The 23,357-nt window shown below is 40.5% G+C and overlaps 1 protein-coding gene across 1 annotated transcript; it reads right to left on the reverse strand.

Annotated features, from left to right (window-relative positions):
* Positions 1-1,728: 1,728 nt before the first annotated feature.
* TARS1 (threonyl-tRNA synthetase 1) lies at positions 1,729-15,936 on the reverse strand. Its single transcript, XM_054283307.1, has 19 exons — positions 15,892-15,936; positions 15,563-15,643; positions 14,585-14,775; positions 13,424-13,547; positions 12,255-12,376; positions 11,918-12,035; positions 11,057-11,121; positions 10,899-10,977; positions 10,190-10,336; positions 9,189-9,287; positions 8,295-8,461; positions 7,638-7,800; positions 7,412-7,549; positions 6,657-6,734; positions 4,719-4,819; positions 4,504-4,608; positions 3,773-3,845; positions 2,934-3,048; positions 1,729-2,301 (listed from the first exon to the last, which is right to left on the reverse strand). The coding sequence occupies exons 1-19, from the start codon at positions 15,910-15,912 to the stop codon at positions 2,153-2,155; spliced, it is 2,136 nt and encodes a 711-aa protein (XP_054139282.1). The 5' UTR covers positions 15,913-15,936; the 3' UTR covers positions 1,729-2,152.
* Positions 15,937-23,357: the final 7,421 nt, after the last annotated feature.

Consider the following 23,357-nt stretch of genomic DNA (forward strand, 5'->3'; position numbering starts at 1 on the left):
CAGGGAAAGGGCTGGGGGAGCTCAGCCTCAGAGCCAGTTTTCTTTCTGTGCACAGCCACAGCTGAACTGCGCTGACCCGATCTGGAGGCAGACACCCCAGTCCTGTCAGGACCCTGCAGGGCTCTGTGCTGTGCCTAACCCTGCCTTGGGCAGTGTTTCCAGAAATGTGTGCACACAGTACATACCCATTGCTCTGCTGGTATTTAAGGGCACAATCTCAGCAAATGAGGTTGCTGTAGAGGGACAGCCTCTCCAAAACTGACACCTGCTGTGCCATAAAAAGCTGCTTTACAGCTCCAGCTTCTCACTACACAACCCGGGCAGTCTGGTGTGCCCAGGGATCCCCACAAAAGGAAAGGAGAGCTCTCTGCAAATCAACAAATACACCAGTGGAAAGGCAATATGAAGCACAATTTCTAGAGAGAAACAGAGCTAGTGGCTCCTTTACTCTGGGCTACTGGTACCTACACTGGGTTTGCTTCACCAGTTGATGAAGTCCTGCTGCCCCAGGGATAGCTGACATCTGCTTCCACTGCAGTGACTGCATGGGCAACAGCCACTTCTCAGCAAAGAAGAGCAGGTGCAAAATACAGAAAATAACAACCCTTACAAAAGTAACTCTGAAAGAGCAAGGCAGGGAAAAATCAATTTCCCCCTCTTCCCCCCACAGCAGTTAGATGGAACCTTTAATCACCATGAATGAAAGTAGGATGAAATAGATTTTGCAGAAAATTGCTGGGGTTAGAGTCTGCTGAGTCTGAATTCACTAAGGGTTCAAATACTGATTAGATGTGACCACCACCCCTGAGTAAAATAGGTGAGAAAACACAGGATGAAATGCTTCTGACCAGACAATATATAATGGAAATGGCAAGACATGGAGGCTTTCAAAAGGTGAGTGAGCTCAAACTTGTCTTCAGACTTGTCTGATCTTTGCTTAGGCTGTAGCAATAGCTTTTTTTTCTTTTTAAATGAACAGTTTCATTTACCAACCACCTTTTGAAACTGTTCAAGTTAGTTAAGACTAATAAAATAAAAAAGATGCAAAAAAAACCTCAGACCAAGATTTTATTTTTTGTCAGTGACAGACATTTGCCTCTTGTTAGCCAGATGTAGAGGAAAACCCCAACCCAAACCCAGAATCAACAGATGAGAGCCCTCAGCAGTAAGATAGGAAGAGCTGCTAATTAAGTGATACCTTGGATTAGAGGTTTGGGAAGGAAGCCTGGATGGGACTGTACCTATTAAAGTGAAAAGCAGCATTTGTCTTAAAGAAATAATCACTACCTTAGTACATTCTTGTTTGTGTGTGAGAGATGACCTTACTGCAACGACAGCTCAGAGATATGAACAGAAATACCCTTTACTCCTAGTACTACCTGCTGCTTTGGCCTTACTGTGCCCTGCGTTTTCCAGACAGTGTTATCCCCTTTCTAGAGCTCTGAGGCCCTTACCTGCAGAGCCAGCACATTTCAGAGACTGCCTTTGGAAAGGGGCACAGTAGGCTCTGGTTAGCAGCCCTGTGCTCTGTGGCACAGGCCCCACTGTGGAGTCAGGAATGCCTGACTTCAGGGGCTGGGACACTGCCAGAGGTAACAACCACTATGGAAGAAGGAGCCTCCATTCATGTCCCCATTCATGTGACTGGGAGCTCTGGAGAGCCAATATATTCACAGCTGGTAAGAGACCATGAGACAGGATAGCAAGTTATCACCTTCTTTGCTCATGGAGACACTCCAGAAGCTGCTGCTGCAGCACATGGGTACTATGTGGGTTCTTAAGCCTGAGGTCTACTGTTAAACTGACATGAAAAATATGTTATCAAAATGTATGTTATTCTTAACAGGGCAGATAGAATGCCAGAGATACCTCTGATTAATGTTTCAATCTTTCCTTGCAGTCACAGAAAGTCATTTTATCTTGCTTCATATGTCACTGGTTAAAAGCCAGGACACTTTACTTCCACGTTTTTGAAAAACTTGATTTTTTTTTAATACAAAAAGAGGCATTTTTGACTAAAGAAAGATCCCCATTAAAATGAGCAAGAGGTCCAAATGTGAAATATACTTCAAATCTGGCTCAGAACAAAAACTCTGGTTAACTAAATTAGGAAAACTACAAATTCTTTATATGCCAGGTAGAGCAGATGGTGTTAAAATTCTTCTTCAGCTTGTCTGGAACGAGAGGATTTCAGCTGGAGCAGCCTCTCCACAGTGTCTGCAATGGTTCTTTCCCCATGCACCTTGTTGTCGCGGGTGCGGATGTTCACTGTTCCACTTGCCTTCTCCTTTTCACCAACAACTACAAACAACCAAGAGGCAAAGGAATAAAATGATTCTTCACCATTCTTTCAATTACTTGGAGGGTAGAGTTTCTCTGTCAAAGGCTCCTTCTACTCTTAATGGATCCCAGATGGCTTTAAGCCCAATGCTAGATCCCCAGTTTACACAACAGGACTAACATGCTGCTCCAAATCATGTACTTCAGGATGAGTTTCTAATTTTTCCTGCATTATTCTCTCTGAAAGAGGCTTCTCTTATGCATGCATGCCTAGTTCAGAAGTGTACCATGGCTGAATGCAATGGAAACATACTTCTTTTGCTGAAGTAGAAGCAAGAGCATAAATTATTGGGAGGAGGGAAAATTACTTAAAACCTGACTGATAAAGGACAAGAGACTTCCCATCTATCCCCATACTGCTGACCAGAAGACAGCAAAAAGTATCAATAACGCCTTGGGTCACAGTGATCTCCCTTCAGGAATAGCTGTCCCAACCAGGAATGCCTATGATGTCAGCAGGAGAGGTTCTCTGCAGGGGAGACTCTCAGGAACAAACTGACCTGAAACACTGATTACAGCTCTCTGCCTTGCTCACAAAATGATCAAACCCTGTAACAAAAGGGTCAGCCAGTACAAGGTAACTAATACATTACCCAGAATAAAGTTATACTGAGCAAGCTGAGCGTTTCTGATCTTCTTGTTCAGTGTGCACCCAGGATCTACATCAACATCTGCCATAAATCCAGCATCATGGAAGTGCTGCCTGACCTAAGGAAAAAATATCAGAACTGTCACTACTGGATATTCATGACCATGAACTATTCATGACTTGTAGATTTAAACCATTTCAGATTATCTGAACCCTAAAACAAAGGCACTCTCATGGGTTCAGGCTTCTGAGATGAATCCACTTCAAGAAATTAAAATACATCAGCTATCATGCAACTATACACACAATAAGTAAGCAGTGATGTGAACATCCAATGTTTGGGCTGAGTAGTAAGTTTGACACTGTAAAAGGCAACAGCGTAATGGAGCTTACTGATTAGAAGAGATTTTAAAAAAAATTTGCAAACTATTTTATTTGTATATAACGTGCTTGAAAGAACAACAGGCAGAGGTGTCCTGGATGCTAAATCTGCAAAGACTCATCTTCATCTTTCTTACTGCTCTGCAAGAGACACATGGCCATGGGGGACTAGAACCTGACGGGTAAGACAGATCTGAGCAAGAGAAAAACTAAGTTTTCCAAAAATAAAAGTCTCACAAAGATCAACATTTATTATTCACATATCCAAAATCTAACTCAGGTTATCTTTAAGAGATCTACAACTTCAGCGGCTAATTGTCACTGTGATATAAAAAATGACTCAATGTAATATGCAAAGACTTGGAATACATCTCTGAAATAAATACTATTAATCATTAAGAACTAAGTATTTCAGATCAGTACAATATACTGAAATCAGAGCCCTGAAACCATATACATCACCTTTTGAGCATACTCATCACATGCTGGTCCCACTGGTACCACCATTACTTGCTGTGGGGACAGCCAGAGTGGCCTTCAATAAACAGACAAAACAAGTTTATATAGCTTTCATTGTTTTTTTCACTACAAAAAATACTATTTACAGAGAGGAATAAAATCTACACAAGAGACTCTTAAAGCCAGCTGCACAGATTGGATTCAGAGGTGATGAGAGCCCTATATTCATTACAATTATTTCCCCAAAAGAACTGAGTGTCTAAAAGGATTGCAGCGTGGGCACGAGCACTCGCTGACTGGAAAATTGCTGTTGTGTTTTATGACAGATAACAAAGCCTAACAGATTGAGCTCATTACTAACTAAGGACAGGAAAACCTTTACCTTTGAGTCTTGTCAGAATCAGAGGGGTCACCCCTACTGGGTATTAAGATAGGTAAAGCAGATCACCCACATAAATGACTCTTTACAAGATGGTCCTGCGGCACAAGCAGCTGGAATGCATATGCTGTGGGCAGACTAGCTCTATGCTGCACCTGTAGAATCGACCATATCTTGAATAATTTAACATCTAAGGAAGGTGGTTCAGAAGAAATTGCCCTGTGGTATTCCTAGGCATGTTGCCCTAGCAAGCAACTGCAACAAACAGACCCTCTTAACTCTCCAGTACTTGGGGCTAATTTCTCTCCTACGTGAAGAGTTTGTTTGAGCTGGAATAATAACTTTTCAGCCTTACCATTTGCCTCCATAGTTCTCAGTTAGAATGGCAATCATTCTCTCCACAGATCCCAAGATAGCCCGGTGAATGATAACTGGTCTAGTCTTGTCATTGCCATCATGGCTGTAAAGAAATGCTTTTGTGAGGCTTTTTGTCTTGATGCAACTTTATCCCTGTAAGTGTCACTGAAGTTAGATTATACAGAAACCAAAGCCACCAGGCTTTGTGCTTACCTGACAAAGGTGAGGTTAAATCTGACTGGCAACTGGAAGTCGAGCTGAATTGTAGCACATTGGTGGTAGCGGCCAATGGCATCCTTAATCTGAATGTCAATCTGAAAAACAAAAAGGCATAAACTTTTATAGTTAAGAGATAAGCACTTCCCTCTGAAAGCAAATTCATTGCTTTGAGATGGAAAGTTTCACTCAATGCAGAGAAATTCTATGCATTGAGTGAAACTTTAAGCTTCACTTAATGCCTAATGAAAGCTGAAGTAAATTTAAGTTTCATTTAAAACCTAATGAAAGCTGAAGTAAAACTATGCTGCTTAAACTCAAAGTTCAAGCAGCACAGTTTTACTTCAGCTTTCATTAGGCTTTAAATGATTTGCAGGTTCTGATGCAAAAAATGTTAAGAGCTAAAACAGGGTGAGTAACTAGAGAGATAATATATCAGATGGGAAGTACATTTAATGTCTCAGACATTTTGTGAGTCTGAAAGCCTGGAACTTTCTCATGGGCCTTTTCACTGAGTGAGTACAGCAGAACATAAATGGAGAACTGAACATGTGTCCCCACAAACGAGACTTCTTCAGCCTCAAAGTGGCAAATTTGCACTTCTTTATTATACAGTATTTGAGGACTTTGCAGCTTGTGTTACAAACTCAGGGCATGAACAAGAGACAAGAATCTGTTAAACAGTCCACTTACCAGCAGGAGCTCCTATCAATCAGTGACACTTGTTCTGTATGAGTGAAACCTGTTCTTTCTTTTGTATCTAACACTTAAATTCTGAGTACACTTATGATGCAACTTAGAGGACTTACAGAAAAAAGTAGACTTATAGTGTCCTGACATTATTTATTTATTACATTGCTCACTTACTCATCATTTTACCAGTATATATCAGGCTATATATTAAGGCAGTACGCCTTATTTTGATTTGTGTAATAAACAAACAGAGCAGTATTTTAACAACTCAAGAACTAAATGTCTTTCAATTTTGCATCTAGAATTCAATTTATCAGAATTCAGCTAGTCAAAGAGCTTCTAGTCAAAATACATTATTTACAACCTTATTTCATTTCAAATCCAGACTATAAGAAGAGCACGTGTAAGATTAATTAATGTTAACAAAAGTTCCTGTATATTTGTCTTCCTTCAGTCAAATACAGAAATTAATAAATATGAGCTGCTGTAACACATTTTACCTAAAAAATGACACAAACCAAAAGTGATTCAACTGGCATACAAATACAGAAATCAGAACCAGCTTACTAGATGAGAACACAAATATAAATGTAGTGAAGGCATATTAGGGAAAGATTTTAAAGCTATTTCATAATACTCTGTGTCCTTAGGAGCAAGGATAACAATGAAGTTTCTAAAAAGCCCTATTTACTCTGTCTAAACTAAGGAGACTGTTCTTAAGAAACTCAACAAATTCACATGATCACTGAGTGGGGATTTTTAAACTAACAAAAACCACCAGTAACTCAATGCAACTTCAAAATTGTGCAGTTCAGGGAATAAAAATTTGTTTAACCAGAAAGTTTACTTTAGATTTTCTCCTGACTCAGGATTCACTCACTGCTGAAAGGATTATTTGCAATGCAGAAGCTGCTCTGCTAAAACAGGTCATATAGTGCCACCTTGTGTTTATGTCACCCACCTGTCAGCTGTTTAAGCAGCAGATAAATAGTTTATTCATGTTTAATTAACTAAATGAGTGTTAAAGCAGTTAAAACTATGTGAAAACCAGAATCATAGAAGATTATTTCTCTCTCAAGTATGTTAGAGTTCACGTATCTGGAAAAACAGCGAATTTCAGTCAGACAGCATCTTAAAATGGGCTAACATAAAAAAAATATTCTTTCTTCCTCATCCCAGCCTTTTGCCTTACCCAATCAGAATTAAAAATGAAATCCAGGGAGGGGTTAGCAACACACTAACCTTAGGTCCATAGAAAGCTCCATCACCAGGGTTTAACTCCCATTTCTCACCGAAGGCATTGAGGCTGTTTTCAAGTTGCTGGAGATAAAGGACACACACACTCAGCATTTCTTTACACATTACAGTTTCAGGTCAGCCTGCTACTACAAATAGGTGACTCTACCAAATTCTTACTACTTCTCAGTAACTGCCAAAACACTTCTATTTTCTGAAAAAGGAAAGTTTTGGAAGAGCACCAGCCAAAAAAAAAAAAAAAGTCTGAATTTAAACACACAAAATCAATGTACTCATTTTGGATGAGGCCAAACAAGCATTAGCTAAGGTATAAGAACTTTTTATACTAAATTCAAAGTCTGTAGGTAATGTAGAGATGAAATCTGCCCTGGTACACCAAATGTCTATTCCTGCCCTATCTTCTCCCCAGTACTGCACCTGCAGTCGCCAACCCCATCTCTTTCAGCCTCACTTTTGGGAGGTGGCTCTAAGTTTTATTACAGGGGCTGCCAGAACTGATTATCTTTCTCCTTTTTTAATTATCAAAAAAAGACAAGGAGAAAGTGCTCATTTGATGCTTACATGGAGACTGTCTCTATACTGAGACCAAACTATTTACAGCAGGCAGACGGAACTGAAGGCAATTATCAAAGTTATTTTTCTCATGCTCAGCCCAGCTTCATTCTACCTTCCAGAAGGCAGTAAGCTCTTACAGAAGACGCAGCTTTACATCACAGAAAAGAGTAAGACTACTGTTATACCTTTTCAGCTTGATTCCACACTTCAATATCTCCCAGGTACTTTTCAGGACGGGTGGAGAGATTGAGTTTAAACGAAAATCCAAAGACATCATACACGGTACGCAAGAACTCCAGACAGCTCTTTATCTCATCTTCAATCTTGATGATAACAGAAATCATGTCTCAAACATGGAAATTTCAGTTTGCCTGCTTTTACTACCCAGTTTCACTTAGCAATAGCCCCCACCTGCTCCATAGCACAGAAGATGTGAGCGTCGTCCTGCTGGAACCGGCGTACTCGGGTGAGTCCCGTGAGAGCTCCCGACAGCTCGTTGCGATGCAGGACACCAAAATCTGCCAAGCGCAACGGCAGCTCGCGCCACGACCTCGGGCGATGGTCAAACATAAGGCTGAAGGAAAAGTTCATTACTTGAAGCTCATTCAGAACCAAAATTCAGCAAAGAACAGTCAGGGAGAAGCAGCCAGTGATGAAGCACACGCCTGTAAGGCCATTGGTGTAATCTGGACAGAGATATCAGTCTTATCTAGATTTGTCAGGGAACAATCTCCTTCAACAGCTGGTAGGCCTTCCCCTCTTCACAAAAAGGAGATAAAACAGCTCCTAAAACTGAGCTTTAAAATGCCTGAACTGCCACAAAACTGACAATGCCCCAGTAATGATGAAGTCACCCTAATGATGGTAAAACGACATGACATTTCTCAGTGTCTCAAGAGAAGAGAGCACGTACACAGCAAGACATATAATTACATCATTCCTGACAGAATGAATGACTGAAAGTAGCCATCCTTATCATTACACAGGCAAAGGAAGCTGAGTGGGTTTCACTTGGGTTTTTTTTTAATCAGCACAATCTCTAGTAAATTGAATTTGCTATGTACTTACCAGTGTCCTGGACAGTTCATAGGCTTCAGAGCAAATATTTCTTTCTCCACTTCAAAGGAAAACATATTGTCACTGTAATGCTGCCAGTGCCCTGAAGTCATCCACAGTTTGCTGTTGAAAACATTTGGAGTGACAACCTCCTGGAATCCACGTTTTCGATACTCACTCTGAAACAGGCACAGTATATAAAATAACTAACAAAGGAAACAAAGATAAGTACAGGCTTCAATCTGCAGCCAAAAAAATACAAAAGTGATGCCATATGAAAGTCCCATGTCTTAGGAAGGCAATGAAGGAAGAAAGACTCAACTTGAAGCTGGACATGCCAGGATACATTCCTTCCACCATCCTTCCCCCAAACAATTTCTCTAGTAGAAAGTAAGCAAGAAGAACAAGATTCCTCCCTGCAAGCAATGCAGCAGCCTCTAATTACTCCATGACCCTAGATATATTTCACTGCAGCCCAAATATACAGTAATAACACAGACTGCAAATCTTACAGCAGGAAGATCAGAATTCTTTTCCTACATATATTTTCAAAACAAATAGGTATTGAAGGTCAAATTAAGTATGTTTATTAAAACAAATCAATATGCATCATGGAATAGCAGTAGTATGAGCTTGGCTCTACTATTAGATGTCAAATAATTCCTATGACAAAGCACCTTTATCACAGCTTTAACTGCAGGTATAAGGTACTGATAAAACATAACTTCACAGAGATTGTGACAAGACCAATTCAAAGAACCAAGCTTACCTTTGTTACATGGCTTACACAACAAAAAGACAACTTGAAGTGAAGGGCTATTAATACAGTTAAACATAGCATGCTGTTAAGTATTTTTTAAAAATCATGCAATTTCTCCTACAAGATTTCCAAAAGATATTACTTACCCGTATGAATTCAATTAATGTGTTATAAATGTAAGCTCCTTTTGGCAAGAAAAAACAGCTACCAGGGCTGAGCTCATGGAAGAAAAACAGTTCTTGGTCCTGCAGGAAAATAACACTTTAATAACTTAGTATTTGCACCCTACCTTTTTCACTTAACATCCACAAATGGATTGCTACTGACTGGTCATCACTAACAAGAGTTTCAAAAAGAAAAACATGGGAAAAAAAGCAATATCCAAAACACCACCAGATGCATTTTCACTAGTATTTTTATGTCTGTCAGCCAGACACAAAAATACTACAGGGGAGGGAAATTTTCAGTTTCCTCTTTCACCATTACTGATGTGCCAAAACTTTACACTTAACTCCCAACTGTGCCCTCACAATTCCCTCTGCACGTTTACTTGTCAATGTTTAGTTCTGCTTCTGCAGCTCTCTAATTATCTGCACATAAACTGAATGCGTGAACTACAGCTGGTTGATGTTGTTACAAACTATGCACACACCTCAGATCTGCATCTTTTGTCATAATGTACTTGCAGCAGACATTTTAACCCTGTTCAGAACTATCAGTTAACTGACAGGGGTTTCCATCTGAAAAACCAAACCCAAAAACCAGCCAGACAAAAAACACAGCTGTATACTGCAAATTCTGAAATCATGCAGAAGGAAAGAACTGCGTGAACAGGCTGCAGCAAACTGTGTAGGAATGAGCAGTGCCTGCAGACTGGAGCATTCATGGGTTGCAAACTGAAGTCTTTATATTCCGTTCTGATCCATGTGCGCAATAAGGATGCCATTGTGTTGAAAGAATAAAGAAGTTATTTATTTTAGGATTTGATGCTCCTGAGAAAAGCAGGTGACTTCGTAGCCCAACTGAAAATAAAATTGTGTCATGCCTTGGTTGTGGCAGCAAGTATAGGCTGTCTTCAAGATGTTTTAATCAAGGGCTTATATCCACACAGTGCTTTTGGAATACATTACTAGAAAAGCTGTCTCACCCGCCCAATTTTTCTGTGATCTCTGCTTTTCGCCTCCTCCTGGAACTTCTCCCACTCCTTCAGCATTTTTGTATCTGGGAATGAAATTCCATAGATCCTCTGGAGGGATTCCATATCAGCCTTGCCTTCCCAATAGGTAGAAGAATTCTGAATGCAAAAACAAATTAAAGATTGAAGAAAAGGGGAAGCCTCCACATTTTACTGCTTCTGCCTGCTATGAAAAGGCATACAATTATTAATAAATGATTACTGTGGAACAACTAAGTCCTAAGGAGATTTTTAATGTGAAATTTAGATCACTGATTAGAAAAATCCTTAAAGGTAAATACAGTAAGTAAAAATGGTTTCAGGCTCTTGTCTTTTTTAAAAGCCCATCTGCTTTGTAGCTATCCTATTCCAACTGTTTATTCACAAATAGCTATAAACATCAGCTAAGCAGAAACTATAAATTCTAATTGATACAGTTCAGCCAAACTCACACTCTTGTACTGGAAGTGCAGGCCCTGGACACCTAGTTGGGCTTCACACCATGCAAATATTATTCTAGCATACAACCCTTTCACAATCTGTAACACCAAGTATTTGGCCAGGTTACGCAGTAACCTGGAATTCCTTAGCCAGGAATGTACTGTGAAACTAAGCCTAATGGCAGCAATGCACCAGACGTGTTGCATTGAAAACCTTTGTGTAGGACAGTTCCAGCACTTACCTTATGAATTTTTATGGTCTTTATCTTGCCAGTATGTCTGACATGAGGCCCTCTGCATAAATCTATCAGGGGACCACACCTAAGAAAAGGAAAGCATTTATTTGGTGTATTTAATCCCAGCCACAAACCCAATAATATTACAATCCATGCATAATTACCTGTATACTGTAGTAGTTGGGGTATTGACCTTCTCATTCAGAATGCGACACTTGAATTTATTGTACTGAGAAGAAAAGCAGCACACACGCTTGTTAATTCCTTGTTTCAAAAAGAGTAGTGGACAACAGCTTAAACTATTTGCAAACCTGATGCTGTGCTGCATCAGGCCTGTAAAAGAGACAGACAGGAGTACAGACAGTAGTGGAGCAATGTGCCTAGAGAACAGGGTGTGCAATCTCTGTCCTAGGAGTTCTGAAGGCCCAACTGGATAAGCCCAGAAAACCTGATCTCAGTGTCTCCATGTCTGATCCCATGCCCTGTGCATGAGACTGGACACCTCTGGAAGAACCTTCCAACCTGAATGATGCTATGATTCTCCTGATGCCCTAACAGTGAAAACTCAATGTCTACCTCGGGAATGCCAAAAAACTATTTGCAGCTAGATACGAGAGATAAAGGATCAGGTTTTAATGCTGCTTGCACTCTTTTAGAAGTCCTTCTTCTAAAAAAATGTTCTATAAAGCTTTCTGAATGCAGCAACATATGCAGTCACAGTATCACCACAGACAAGGTAACAAAACATAACTGCATACATAATATGCCGCAAATTTACATTTCTGGGAAGTAAATAAAGAATGTGGCTTCACAGAATTTAGTTAGATCACCCTGGGGAAGTTTTAGAAAATTCTCAGTTTTAGAAAAACAGAATGCCTACTTCCAAGAACCTAAAAATTACTTTCTTTTTTTTTTTTTAATTACGTATCAAAAATGAGTTTCTAAGAGCATATCACCTTGTAACACATGCCCTGAAATTACAAATACTTGCACGAGGTTAGAAACAACCTTCAGTAACAGCCCACCTTAAACATTTCAAGCAGTGTTTCCTTCTTAACTTCCAGTCTTTCAAAGGCTTGTTTTTCCTTCATGATCTTCTTGCATAATGTTTCCAAAGCAGCGAAGTCATTACTTGATACACCCCTAAAATAAACACACACAGAGAAGTGAGTAATTTTTGCTTTCATTTGCAATTTGTCATCCTGGTGCAATGCACCAACCTGTAGCTGGGCTATCCTGCAAAAGAACCAAAGCCATCTGCAGCAGTACATATGACTTTATTCTAGGAACAAGCACACAGCAGAAATTTTCTGTGACTGCCACCCACCCCAGCTCCTAAACAAAGAAAAATACAAAACCTACCCTTCCTCAAGAAACATGTCATAGTAAAATCCATTTTCTATTGGTGGGCCATAGCACAAACAACCACCATAGATTCGCTCCATAGCTTCACCCATTATGTGAGCACTTGAGTGCCAGTAGACCTAACAGAAGTAAAAAAAGAAGGGATCAGTTTTGAATACACACAATGCATTTCCAATTGTTCCATTTAAAACCTCTTCTGAAATGCTTGCTTTCAAGGATACTTGAGGCACATCCCAAATTAGAGCAGTGTGCAGAACAAAAGTGACCTGCCAGCACCACTCGCATCCTCAGCATCAATGTTTCCAAAAAGTAGTATTTCCACCGGAAAACTTACATTGTGGTAGCAAACAATTCTTACTTTCAACTGTTGCTACCATGATTTAATTATTCTCAAGAAGTGAAGACACTAATTCAGAAATCTTTTTTTCTACGAACTTTAATCAATCAGATCTGCTTAATGACCAAAAGATGTGCTTTCAACATAAGGCTGTGGTTCTAATCCAGCAATCTTATGCATAAGAAATCCTGCACACTCCATCCTGCAGAACACCTGAGATTTTGACAGAACCAAATCTTTTAAGAGTTAGCCTGCCCCTAACTGCAGACTCTAACAGCACAAACTGAAATCATAAACTGTCATTTAGCCAATAGGAAAACCCTAGGTTTGAATGTAAAACTTCCATGATGAATTTCATTGACAGCTTCTTGTACCAACTGATTTTTTTCTAAAGAACCTAATCACAAGTTTACTGGCTGTACACATTTATATGACTGAGTAGCCAGAGTAAAAAAAGCAGATACCTTTGCACACACACAAACACAAAGAGCAGTCTGCTCTGTACTTTTATGATACTACATAGAAAGTATTTTTGTTCCCAAAATCAGTGCTGAAGATGTCAGTTCAAAAGACCCACTTTACATTAACATGAAGGCTGAAAATATAAATTTTTAACAAGAACTACAGCAACTGCAAGGAGACTTGGCTACAAGTACGCAGCAGAATGTAAATTACCTGTAGTACCACAACTCCTCAGTAAGGAGCTATGAGGAAATGCAGATGTACCTGTTTTCTTCATCTTCTGAACACAGTAAATATTTAAATAACTGCAAGAGGCTGAGTTAAATGTAAACCTGAAACAAAAAACGTTTTGGCAAAAGATACTCACTGCTTGAGCCTCTTCATCCTCAAACTTCAGCAGCTCCAAGGAACAATCCTCCTCCAAAGGACGGTCTAGATCCCAAACCACCTTGTTCACTTTGGCAATAACCGTGTTGTCAGCTAATCCCTGACTACAGAACAAACACAGAAGTACAATTATAAGAAAGTACATTGTACTTTGAAGTCAGCAAGCACAAGTTCCCCAAATTTGCCCTCCAGTTAGAATAAGACTTTACAGTGCTCAGAGTGGATATAATGTCATAAAAAAATTCTAAATAAATGACTATTTTAGCCAGTCCTGAATATTCATGAAAAATCCTACTTATATTTTAGGGATATGGGAAGAAAACTCTGCTATATACTTAACCTTCATACATATTTGACTTAGAGGCAGCATCCTCCAAGTACAAATCTGACTTCACAATCCTACTGCAATATAAGAGCAAACTACTCTCTTAAAGCTATCAAACACAATTTTCGGCATAGTAGCTTTACTGTTTGTATCAGCTAGGCAAAATACTCTTTTCATGGTCCCAAATCACAGAAGCAAAGGAGGTTCCAATGACATGGCACCTTATTATGGACAGGGGAAAAAACAATTTAAAAAAGGGGCATTTCACCTTTAGGAATCACCCAATCTTTGCAATGTTAATTGTCAGGATGTTCACTCTGAATGATTCGAAAATACTCCACAGCAGTTATGTGTAACCTGGAGATGTGCAACACTCTTTTTAATAGATATCTCCCATGCAAATTAAAGTGAAAAATATTCATACTGTTAAATTTCTCTGTAATCAATTGAAACATCACCCAGCAGTCATCTTCCTTGGATCAATGCAAACTGGTTTGCAGTGCTAACATTCCATTTGGTAATTTAATAGTAAATCAGTTCTTAATGCAACAGCAGTACTTGGATGGAAAAATACACTATTAAAATGTGTCTAAAATACCCCAGTTTTATTCTTATTTAATGTCAGAAACTTCATCTTTATAAGGCAAAAGAAAACTGCACTCCAAAACTAAAACCCTGCTAGTTACCTTCAGTTCATTGCATACAAGATGCTTCGAGAAGACTTGAGATAAATTACAAAGAAATAATTATAGTTACTCATCCCCTTAAACTCAGTGTCTGAAACTGACTGTGTAGCTTCACAGAACAGAAACACACCTAATTCCACACGCAATTTGATAAGGAGTAGTCTTCCAAGATTCGGCATCAACCTGCTTGCCATCAGGTAATGTAACTTTAATGGGTTTACTGTCATTTGCAGCTCTTTCTGCAAGGAGTGCATCATGTTCAGCCTTAAGTTTATTGTACATCTCCAAACGCTCATTGATAAAAGCAGGCCAGGGATTTAGCTGTATATAATAAAGACAAAGGAAAATTATTAATCTGGCACAGCATGTCAACAATGGCAACACAACAGCTATACTTTTCATGAGCAACTATGTCGTGACAGCTGTGCGCTACATGTAACAAGTTATCACCATTATTTCAGATTATACAGTATTAATTATGTCATAATACCACATGGCTTCAGCTTAATGAAATCTGCACCACTGTACCCCTGTTCAATAAACCACATATGTTACCAAACAACTACACCATCTGATAAACTACACATGGGCCAAAGTCAATTAGGAGATAAAACGTAAGTTCAACGTAAAGCAAGACTTTCTTATTAGGTGAAAAAGCTGAGGGAGCACTCTAGCCCGAGCCACCCGGACAGGAACCGACTCAGTTTAACATGTGTCCTGACGTCAGGCCCGTCCGCCGGGCACAGCCACGCACTCGGCTCACACCGGGCTGCCCGCGGGCCCACAGCGATCTCTGCTTACCCACCACGAAGACAAGAGCACCTGAAGCAGGCGTTCTCCACCTCGGCGATCTGCTGCCTGCTTCCCGCTGCAAAGAGGAACTGGGAAAAGCATAACCTAACCCAGCTATGGGAATCTGAGCTCTTCTCCTATTACACCAACCCAACTTAAAAAGCCAACAACGGCACTGCAAGGCACACAGTCGGAGGGGTAACTGTATCGCCTGATAAAACACCCCAGAAGGACAAACTGTACCAATGACAGCAGCGCACAGACCAGCAACGAGGACTCCGCATCCTCCCACCCCCGCGGCCCAGGGGCTGCTCACCTCCGACCGCCCTCCATCGCCAGCCCCTTCCTTCATCTTCTTCTTCCCGCAGTCTGCCTTCTTCTCTTCCCCAGCGTCCACCTGCGGAGGGCAAGCACCGTTTAGTCATGCCCCGGCAGTCACTCACACCTAAGGCGCTTTAAGTCCCCCCTGCCCCGCACACGGCGGAAAAGACCCGATCTCCTCGTCCCGCAAAGCCCGCGTGCCCCTAGCTCCCTGCTCCTTTTCCTTGGGGCACACCCCACCGCCCCCCGGAGCAGGGGAAATGCTGGGGAAGAGGCCCAGCTCCCCCGCCGGCCCGCGCTGCCGAGCCGCGGCGCGGAGCCCACCTGGCTGTCAGCGCCCGCCATGGCCGCGGAGCCGCCCGGGAAGGGGCGGGCACGGCACGGCCGGGCGCAGGCGCCGCTCGGCCCGCGGCTGATGCAACCGGGGCCGGCCGCGCCGGCCCGGCCCCAGCGGGAGCCGGGCGATGGAGCCGAGCGGTGCCGCGGGGCTGTCCGGGGCCGCCCTGGGGTGGTGCGAGCGAAGGCGGCCTGTCACGGGGTGCGGCGGCTGGACGCGGCCCATGCTCTGTCCGCGCCCGTGAGGGCTGTGAGCGCGGCCCGGCGCTCGCACGACCGCGCTCTGCTCGCTGTCGCGGGAAGAATCACAGAATCGATTAAGTTGGGAAAGATCCCCGAGATCAGCGAGTCTGACTTGTGACCGAACGCCACGTTCGCTAAGTTGTAGACCACGGCGCTGAGTGCCATTTCCAGTCTTTGCTTGAACTCTTCCAGGGACTGTGACTCCGCCACCCCCGGACAGCTCGTTCCAGTGTCGAATCAACCTGTCTGTGGAGAAATTCCTCCTAATGTCCAGCCTAGACCTTCCATGGCGCAGCTGAAGACGGTCCTCCTGTTCTGTCAGTTCTTGCCTGGAAGAAGAGGTGGATTCCCACCTGGCTACACTCAGGGAGTTGTAGGGAGCGATCAGGTCTCCCCGAGCTCCAAACACCCCCAGCTCCCTCAGCTGCTCCTCATCACACTTGTGCTCCAGACCCTTCCCCAGCTCCTTGACCTTTCTCTGGACTCGCTCCAGAACACAGGGATACCTGGCTACCATTCTCCCTGTCGCAGGTGCTCAATCAAGGATGGATCAGTGATCGGGAGTACTCTCTAAAATAAAATAAAAATCGGGTTGACCACTATCTGATTTCCCAGGGGAGGGGGGAAAATAATATGTAGTGGTTGTGTCAGACTTGAACTGCAGGAACACCTGCAGCTGTCCCAAGGGAAGCCAGTGGCTTCCCAGCTCAGTGGCTCGGAAGCTACAGACACCTCTAAGAAAAATATGTGATATTCAGGCTTGACTTTTACTCTGCAACCACCTTTCCCTCCTCTCCTGATGTTTTTCTCTAATAATGACATTTTCATTCAGGAAAGTTACTGTCTTGCAGCACAATCTCATGGTGGCTGTGTACTCCCAGAGTGGCCAGTCCCAAGGCCTTACGTGTGTTTGGTAACCTTAGGCATACCGGTATACCAGTGAGCTCATCCAGTTTAAGCAAGATGTTCATTGCCAGATTTCATATTTTCAGGAAATCCTGGCATGACATCCTTACTTTGAAGAGAGTAAACCACAGGTCAGATCTTGCCTTGGACTTCCGCTGCCTGCAGAGGACCCAAAACTATCATTCTGCCTCCTGAAATAGCTGCCTTCTCTTCATCTGCAGCAGTAATTGGGGAGTTTAGAGTGTCCAAAGTGCTCCCAGATGGATATCAGGGTACCTTATCCTCCATGGACTTAATTGCTATGAGCCAAAGGCTCAGGAAAAAAAAGCGTGTTTTATATAGCTTTCAAATATGTGGTTATGTAGTGGTGAAGGATGGTTGAGAGAATGTTACTGGGCTATTTCACTATAAATGTAGGAGCTTAAAAAATAATGCAAATATTTTAATCTATTTGTTAAAATATGAAAATGGGAAGGTGTAGTAAATAAGAACTTAAAGACAGAATCAGGCCTAGATCTGGATAGTTCATTTGTGGTCTGAAAGTAAAGTCTGAGCAGCATAAATACTGGCAAAAACATTTATTAAACAGCTAAATTTAATAATATATGTAGGTTCTTTTGTAGAAACACAAATATTTAGTAATACAAAGGGCATTTGTTTTATAATACTAATCTTTATATTTGCAAGTCTCCTAAAATCTTTTTTGGGTGGACAAATTACAAGTGGCTATGTGACAGAACATTGCAAAACTTACAGATAAATTATGTAAGGCCAAAATGGAAAAAAACCGTATACTGATGCTGTTCAAGAGAAAAAACTATTAAGTATTTCAAAAGCAATTGGGAAACTGTAGAACTTTCTCTTGTGCCAGAAGATGTCAGCAGAGAAACACAGAAAACTCAGCTGATCTGCTGAGACTCAAATACCGCTCTGCTCTTGGCTTTAGGAAGTAGGTTTTATGGCAAGAAGCACAAAATTAAATGAATGCTTGACTGACTTCGCTCTTAAACAGTGTAATTAATGATGTGTGACTAAATTCAGCCATGCTCTAATATTGTAAATTGATTTCAGTGTGCTATAATGATTATCAGCAATGAATAGATGTTTCTGTTTCATGAGAAAGTTGTTGGGAAAAATGTGGTCAGAAATTTCTAGCGGAATTGCAGGGTTACTTGGCTTACATTTCATTTAGGAAAACTAAAGATCAAAATGAAATCAAAATGCAAGTAAAAATTTAGAGCAATGAATGTAACACCATTTACTTGCACCAGCTGCTCGAAGGAAACCATCTGATTTGTAATATAGCACTCACTAGGCTTTCTGTAAAATGTTTGGGTTTCTTCATATTTGTGTACATTAAATCAATTCTATTCACTGTAGAGTATTTTGAATTTCACAAACTCTGAATTATTTTGAAAATAAAATTGTATCAATGCCATCCATTTTTGTTGAGGATTCAAAATATGAGATTTGAATTCCAGGCCTAGTGGATTTTCATAAGCCCACTTCAAGCAAAGCGTTCTTATCTCAAAATTAAGAAAGCATACAAATATGAGAATCTCAGGTTTAAGAATTGAAATACTTTTGTGAAGTTTTCTCTTGTATTAATTTACCCCGGGCTAATGCAACAAAGCAGTAAACTTTCTAGAAGTCTAGTATAACTGTCTTAGAAATGTATATTCAAAAATTGAAAAATGTGTGAAGGTAAATAAAAAAATGAATTTGACATTAAATTTAAATATTGTGAAAATAACTGAAGCCCTGATTCAAACTGGAACATGCTAGGAAAATTAAATCTAAGCCATGACTTTTACATTACTTCAGCTTCTGGTGACTTATTAAAATACTAATGTTTTTAGGACAGGAAGAAAAATAACTGGTATTTCACACAAAAAAGGAGACCATTTTGGTTTGGTTCTATGTCCATGGTGGCTTTGTGGACAGACACTATCGTTTGTAGCCTGGTAATCTTCATGCACCAAGAGGTTTGCCCAAATGCTGGGCTTATTTCTGCTTTTTCCAGGAGAGACACACGCTCATGCGTGCTAGGGAGAAAATCCTCACTAACAGCAGAAATGCCAGGCCTTTTGTAAACTGAAAACACGCAGAGGCACAGAGACAGCCTCATCCCACCTCTGTCCCCCAGGATGCAGTTCCGCTCCACTTTCCCCTCTTACCCCCTTCACACCTGCAGCAGTGCAGGTAACACATTCAAGTTACTCAGAGTCAGTTTGTTCTCTATGGCCAGGCAGGTTTTTTGAGAAGAACACAATAACGGTGTTTTTGGTAAAATGTAGGAGGCAACCAGTTTGATTGCTCATAGTTACAAGTGCTGAGACCAGAGGTTACACATTCAGGGTTCACTCCATGACATCCGATGGGCATCAGACTTCTACTAGGAATCCTTGGGCCTTTTAAAGGAGGGAGATGCTGGGTGATTTTCTCTTCCCTCCCTCCCTGGCTTTTTCTCCCTTCAATAAAACAAGATTTGGCTTTCTGCTTCTTCATAACAAACATACCAATTATAACTCATGTCTCATTTACCTTGCATCTCAATTTTGCCCCTAGTTCACTTGGTTAAATATTTTAGCATTTAGCATGTATAGTTGAGCCAGCAATATTTTGTCCCACATCATAAAAACTAGTAGGTGTGCATGCATCCAAACAAACTCAGCTCTTTCCTGTGTTCTTTTTGTAGAGCTCAGACATGTCATTTCGGAGGATGCATTGTTAATCCATTATTAATTGATGTATCTAGGATTAAGATACTTTCCCAAATTCCTGCCTTTAGTATGAGCTTCCCCTGCTTCACAGTGTAACAGCAGATTCCCTCTACTCTATGATTCTATTTTCCAGTAGGATTTGCGCTTAAAAATCTTGTTGTTTTCATTTATAACTTTTCTTTTGGATACTGCTCTCAGAAAAAGATGTGCTGTCTGCAGATGTGACTCCCACTCTGGTCTCCATTCTGTCTTATGTGTGGGCTGTGAGATGAGGATATATTATATATTATATATTATATATTATATATTATATATTATATATTATAAATTATATATTATATATTATATATTATATATTATATTATATATTATAAGGATATAGTATTATTCATTTTAGTGTGCATTTCAGAAGTCAAAGTCTGAGAATGTGGGGTTTGACAGATACGTTTGTAATAATGGAATTCCCTTTTTTTCTTACAGATATCACTGATTATTTTCCCCTCAGAATAAAATTTTCTTTTTCTGTAATGGCAGATCATGGATATACTTATGTGGTACCTATACAATTAGAAGATAAATTTTATAATTTCTAAAATTTAAGAAATAATTAGCACCAAAAAACCCCCAACAAACAACCCAAAAATCCCACACCAAAAAACCCTTTCTGACACTCTTACCAGAAAAAACACTGATTTTCACATTACTGGGATTGAGGTGTTTCTCCATGTTCTTTGTGGGCAAAGTCCTCCATGCCATGGCATGACATAGCACATGGAGCAATTTTGTACATAATGCCATTAGAAGCAGGAAATGCTGTTTCCAGTAATTTCCTGGGTACAGTCCATAACCTTTGATTTTCCAGACTCAGTTTCTTACTACAGGCAATATCTGTCATACTTCATAGCACTAGAAATTATCTCCAGATACTGAGGTGTGAAAAATGCTGGCATCATCTTCTGTTAAGGCTCCATCTCACAATTTTGGGAGGAAATTGCAGACAACACAGGGAAGTCAGATATGCATTCTAGGATTTTTTTTCTCTTTGACCATATTTTTCATTGCAGTAATGACCTAACTTCACACATTTCCAGAAAAACTTATTTTATTTGAAAAGTCTGTTCTTGGTTTCTCTTTTTAGCTATGACTCAAATGTTCTGGTGATGTTCTCATTAACATCCCTTTTTAGTGATGTTTCATGGACACAATCCAGTAACATTGCTTCAAATAAAGGAACACATGAAAGCTGATGAAAAGAGGTACATCATAACTGTGAATTTTGTCAGACCTCTTGTGACAAGTTATATAAGAGCTTTTTTCTTTGTGTCCTTTTCACTTGGAAGTATTTGGAACATTACTAAAAATAATACTAAGCTGGAAAATTATTTCAAAGTTCTCTAACTGCAGGGATAGAGGGCAGAAGGGACTCCATCCTTACTTGCTGGTCAGAGGAAAAAGATATTCCAAGAGGACATACAAGCTTAAATTATTCACAATCCACCTAGAAGAATAGGATGGGATGTCTTGGCAATTGCATGGAACAGGAAAACCAGCTCATCACTATGTTTGAAACATCTGCTCCATATGGAAGGACCACAACATACCTTTTCAGTCTTTTCTTTCCTTGACTAAGCAAATTTATTATTTTAATCTGTTTCGGGAAATGTGCTTCCAGATGGTTCTTTCCTTCTCAGTCTGTGATTTTCTCAAAACAATGGTGCTTAAAACAAGCACAGTATTCCTGTAGGGCAGAGAGAACTATGGCTCCGACCTGACCTGATTTTTATTTGATACGACAGCTCAGTATTGCTCACTTTCCTTCAGTTGGTGGCTTTTTAGGATGAGCAGCTCCATTCCATACTGTGTCCTGTTCTTCTGTACAATTCCCTGAACAGAAAAGCACTGCGCAGTAGCAAATTGTTTCTTTGATTTCAAACTACCTCTCCAGTTCATTGGTCATAGATTTTTAACATGTACTCTTTCCTCCCTCATTAACAGCTAATGACTTTCTGGGCAAGAAAACACAGGGTACAATCAGGGTAGAACCAGCTTGAAATATCCTCTAGTTTAGCACAGTTTCATTTAATCATGGAAGTGTTCAGTAATTAATGCAGCCTACATTAATTATTTTGTTTCAATAAATTCACCTAGCTGCACTTGTCATTGCTCTCATGTCTCCCTGATGTCTCTCCATTAGTTTGGCATGATTCTGGCTCTGTCTTCTTGTAATTCTCCCTTAAAAGGAAAGCACTGCATCATTCATTGAACACAGCCCACATTGCTACATAAAGCTCTCCTTTCACAAACGTTGTAGGTTCAATCACTCCTTTAAACAATGGCATGGTTTAATAGTGACACCAAAGGTTAACCACAAGAGAAAGAAATACAGTAAAAGATACGTATTTTCTACCTTTATTTGTGTTTTGTATCACCTGAGCCTAATATGCCATCTCAGGAGCAGCTGCCTTGGGATAAGAAATTTGCTATTGCAGTTCACCTGGAGCTGTTTCCTCCACCAGAGATTATCATCCCCTCCAGCCTTTTGGCATTTCTTCATATGGATCCGCTCACTAGCCGAGTTTTAGTGACCTAGTTTAGCAGAAACACCTTTTACACTCAAATCAGGCTGACAGAATGAGGGTAAATAGCAATTACACACGCACTTGTCCTGACATATCTGGAAGGGCAGTAAAGTCTGGCAGCAGAAACCAGCCAGAAAGCCCCATTTTTCACATCAACTATTGCCAGAAAGGGCATGACCTTTAGTCTTTTTTTTTGCCTTTTTTTACTCATGGCAGTCCTATTGATTGTGGCAGTTGTAAACAATAACCCAATAGTCCTGCTTCAGCTACAAATTACTTTGGGCTCTTGCTCTTCTCTGTCCTATGTTGGACCAGCTCCCAGCTGCCTTTGAGAAAATTAAATTGACCAAACACATCTGCCTAAAAAGATCTGTCTGGTGTTAAAAGAAGAACAGTACAAGAATTAAGGTTGAAGGCAAAAAGAATTAAACCCCAATATTTTCTGTCCTTTTTTTTAATGTGAAAACTGTTGGGAAAATTTAAGAGGAAAAAGGAAGTGAAGAATTGCTTACTTCTTCAGAAAGATGTCTAGCTCCTGGTAACATTTCCACCACTGCATACGTTTGCTCTTTCTGTTTGCTTTGGCAGCAAAAGACATGAGGAATTTTTTTTTTTCACAAACACAAGGGATGCTTATGTCCTTTTGACCTTAGTCTACAAGTGTACATACAGGAGAATGAATTAAATATTTTCAAGCAGGTTTTCTGTCTGTGTGTGTGTGATAAAAACACTTATGCTGTCAGAAAGAGCAAAATATAAAACTAAAGAAAGAACAAGCAGGTTCTTAAGAAATACATGACAAACTGCACATAAAGAATATTTCTTTATATTTCTGTAATCACTTTCCAGAGGTCTCTGTTATCAGTGTGCAAATAGAAGCCACACTTCCAAAAGGCCTTTCTCTCTCTGCACAGAACATGAGGACACCTCCATTTCCTCCTGCTCCGCTTCTGTCAGAAGTGATCACTGCTCAGTTCCTGGCTTTTAGCAGGAATTAGAACCT

This window comes from Melozone crissalis, unplaced genomic scaffold (assembly GCF_028551555.1).
Source record: "Melozone crissalis strain CALT ecotype California unplaced genomic scaffold, PUWL_Pcris_2 ptg000036l_1, whole genome shotgun sequence".
Lineage (NCBI taxonomy): Eukaryota > Metazoa > Chordata > Aves > Passeriformes > Passerellidae > Melozone > Melozone crissalis.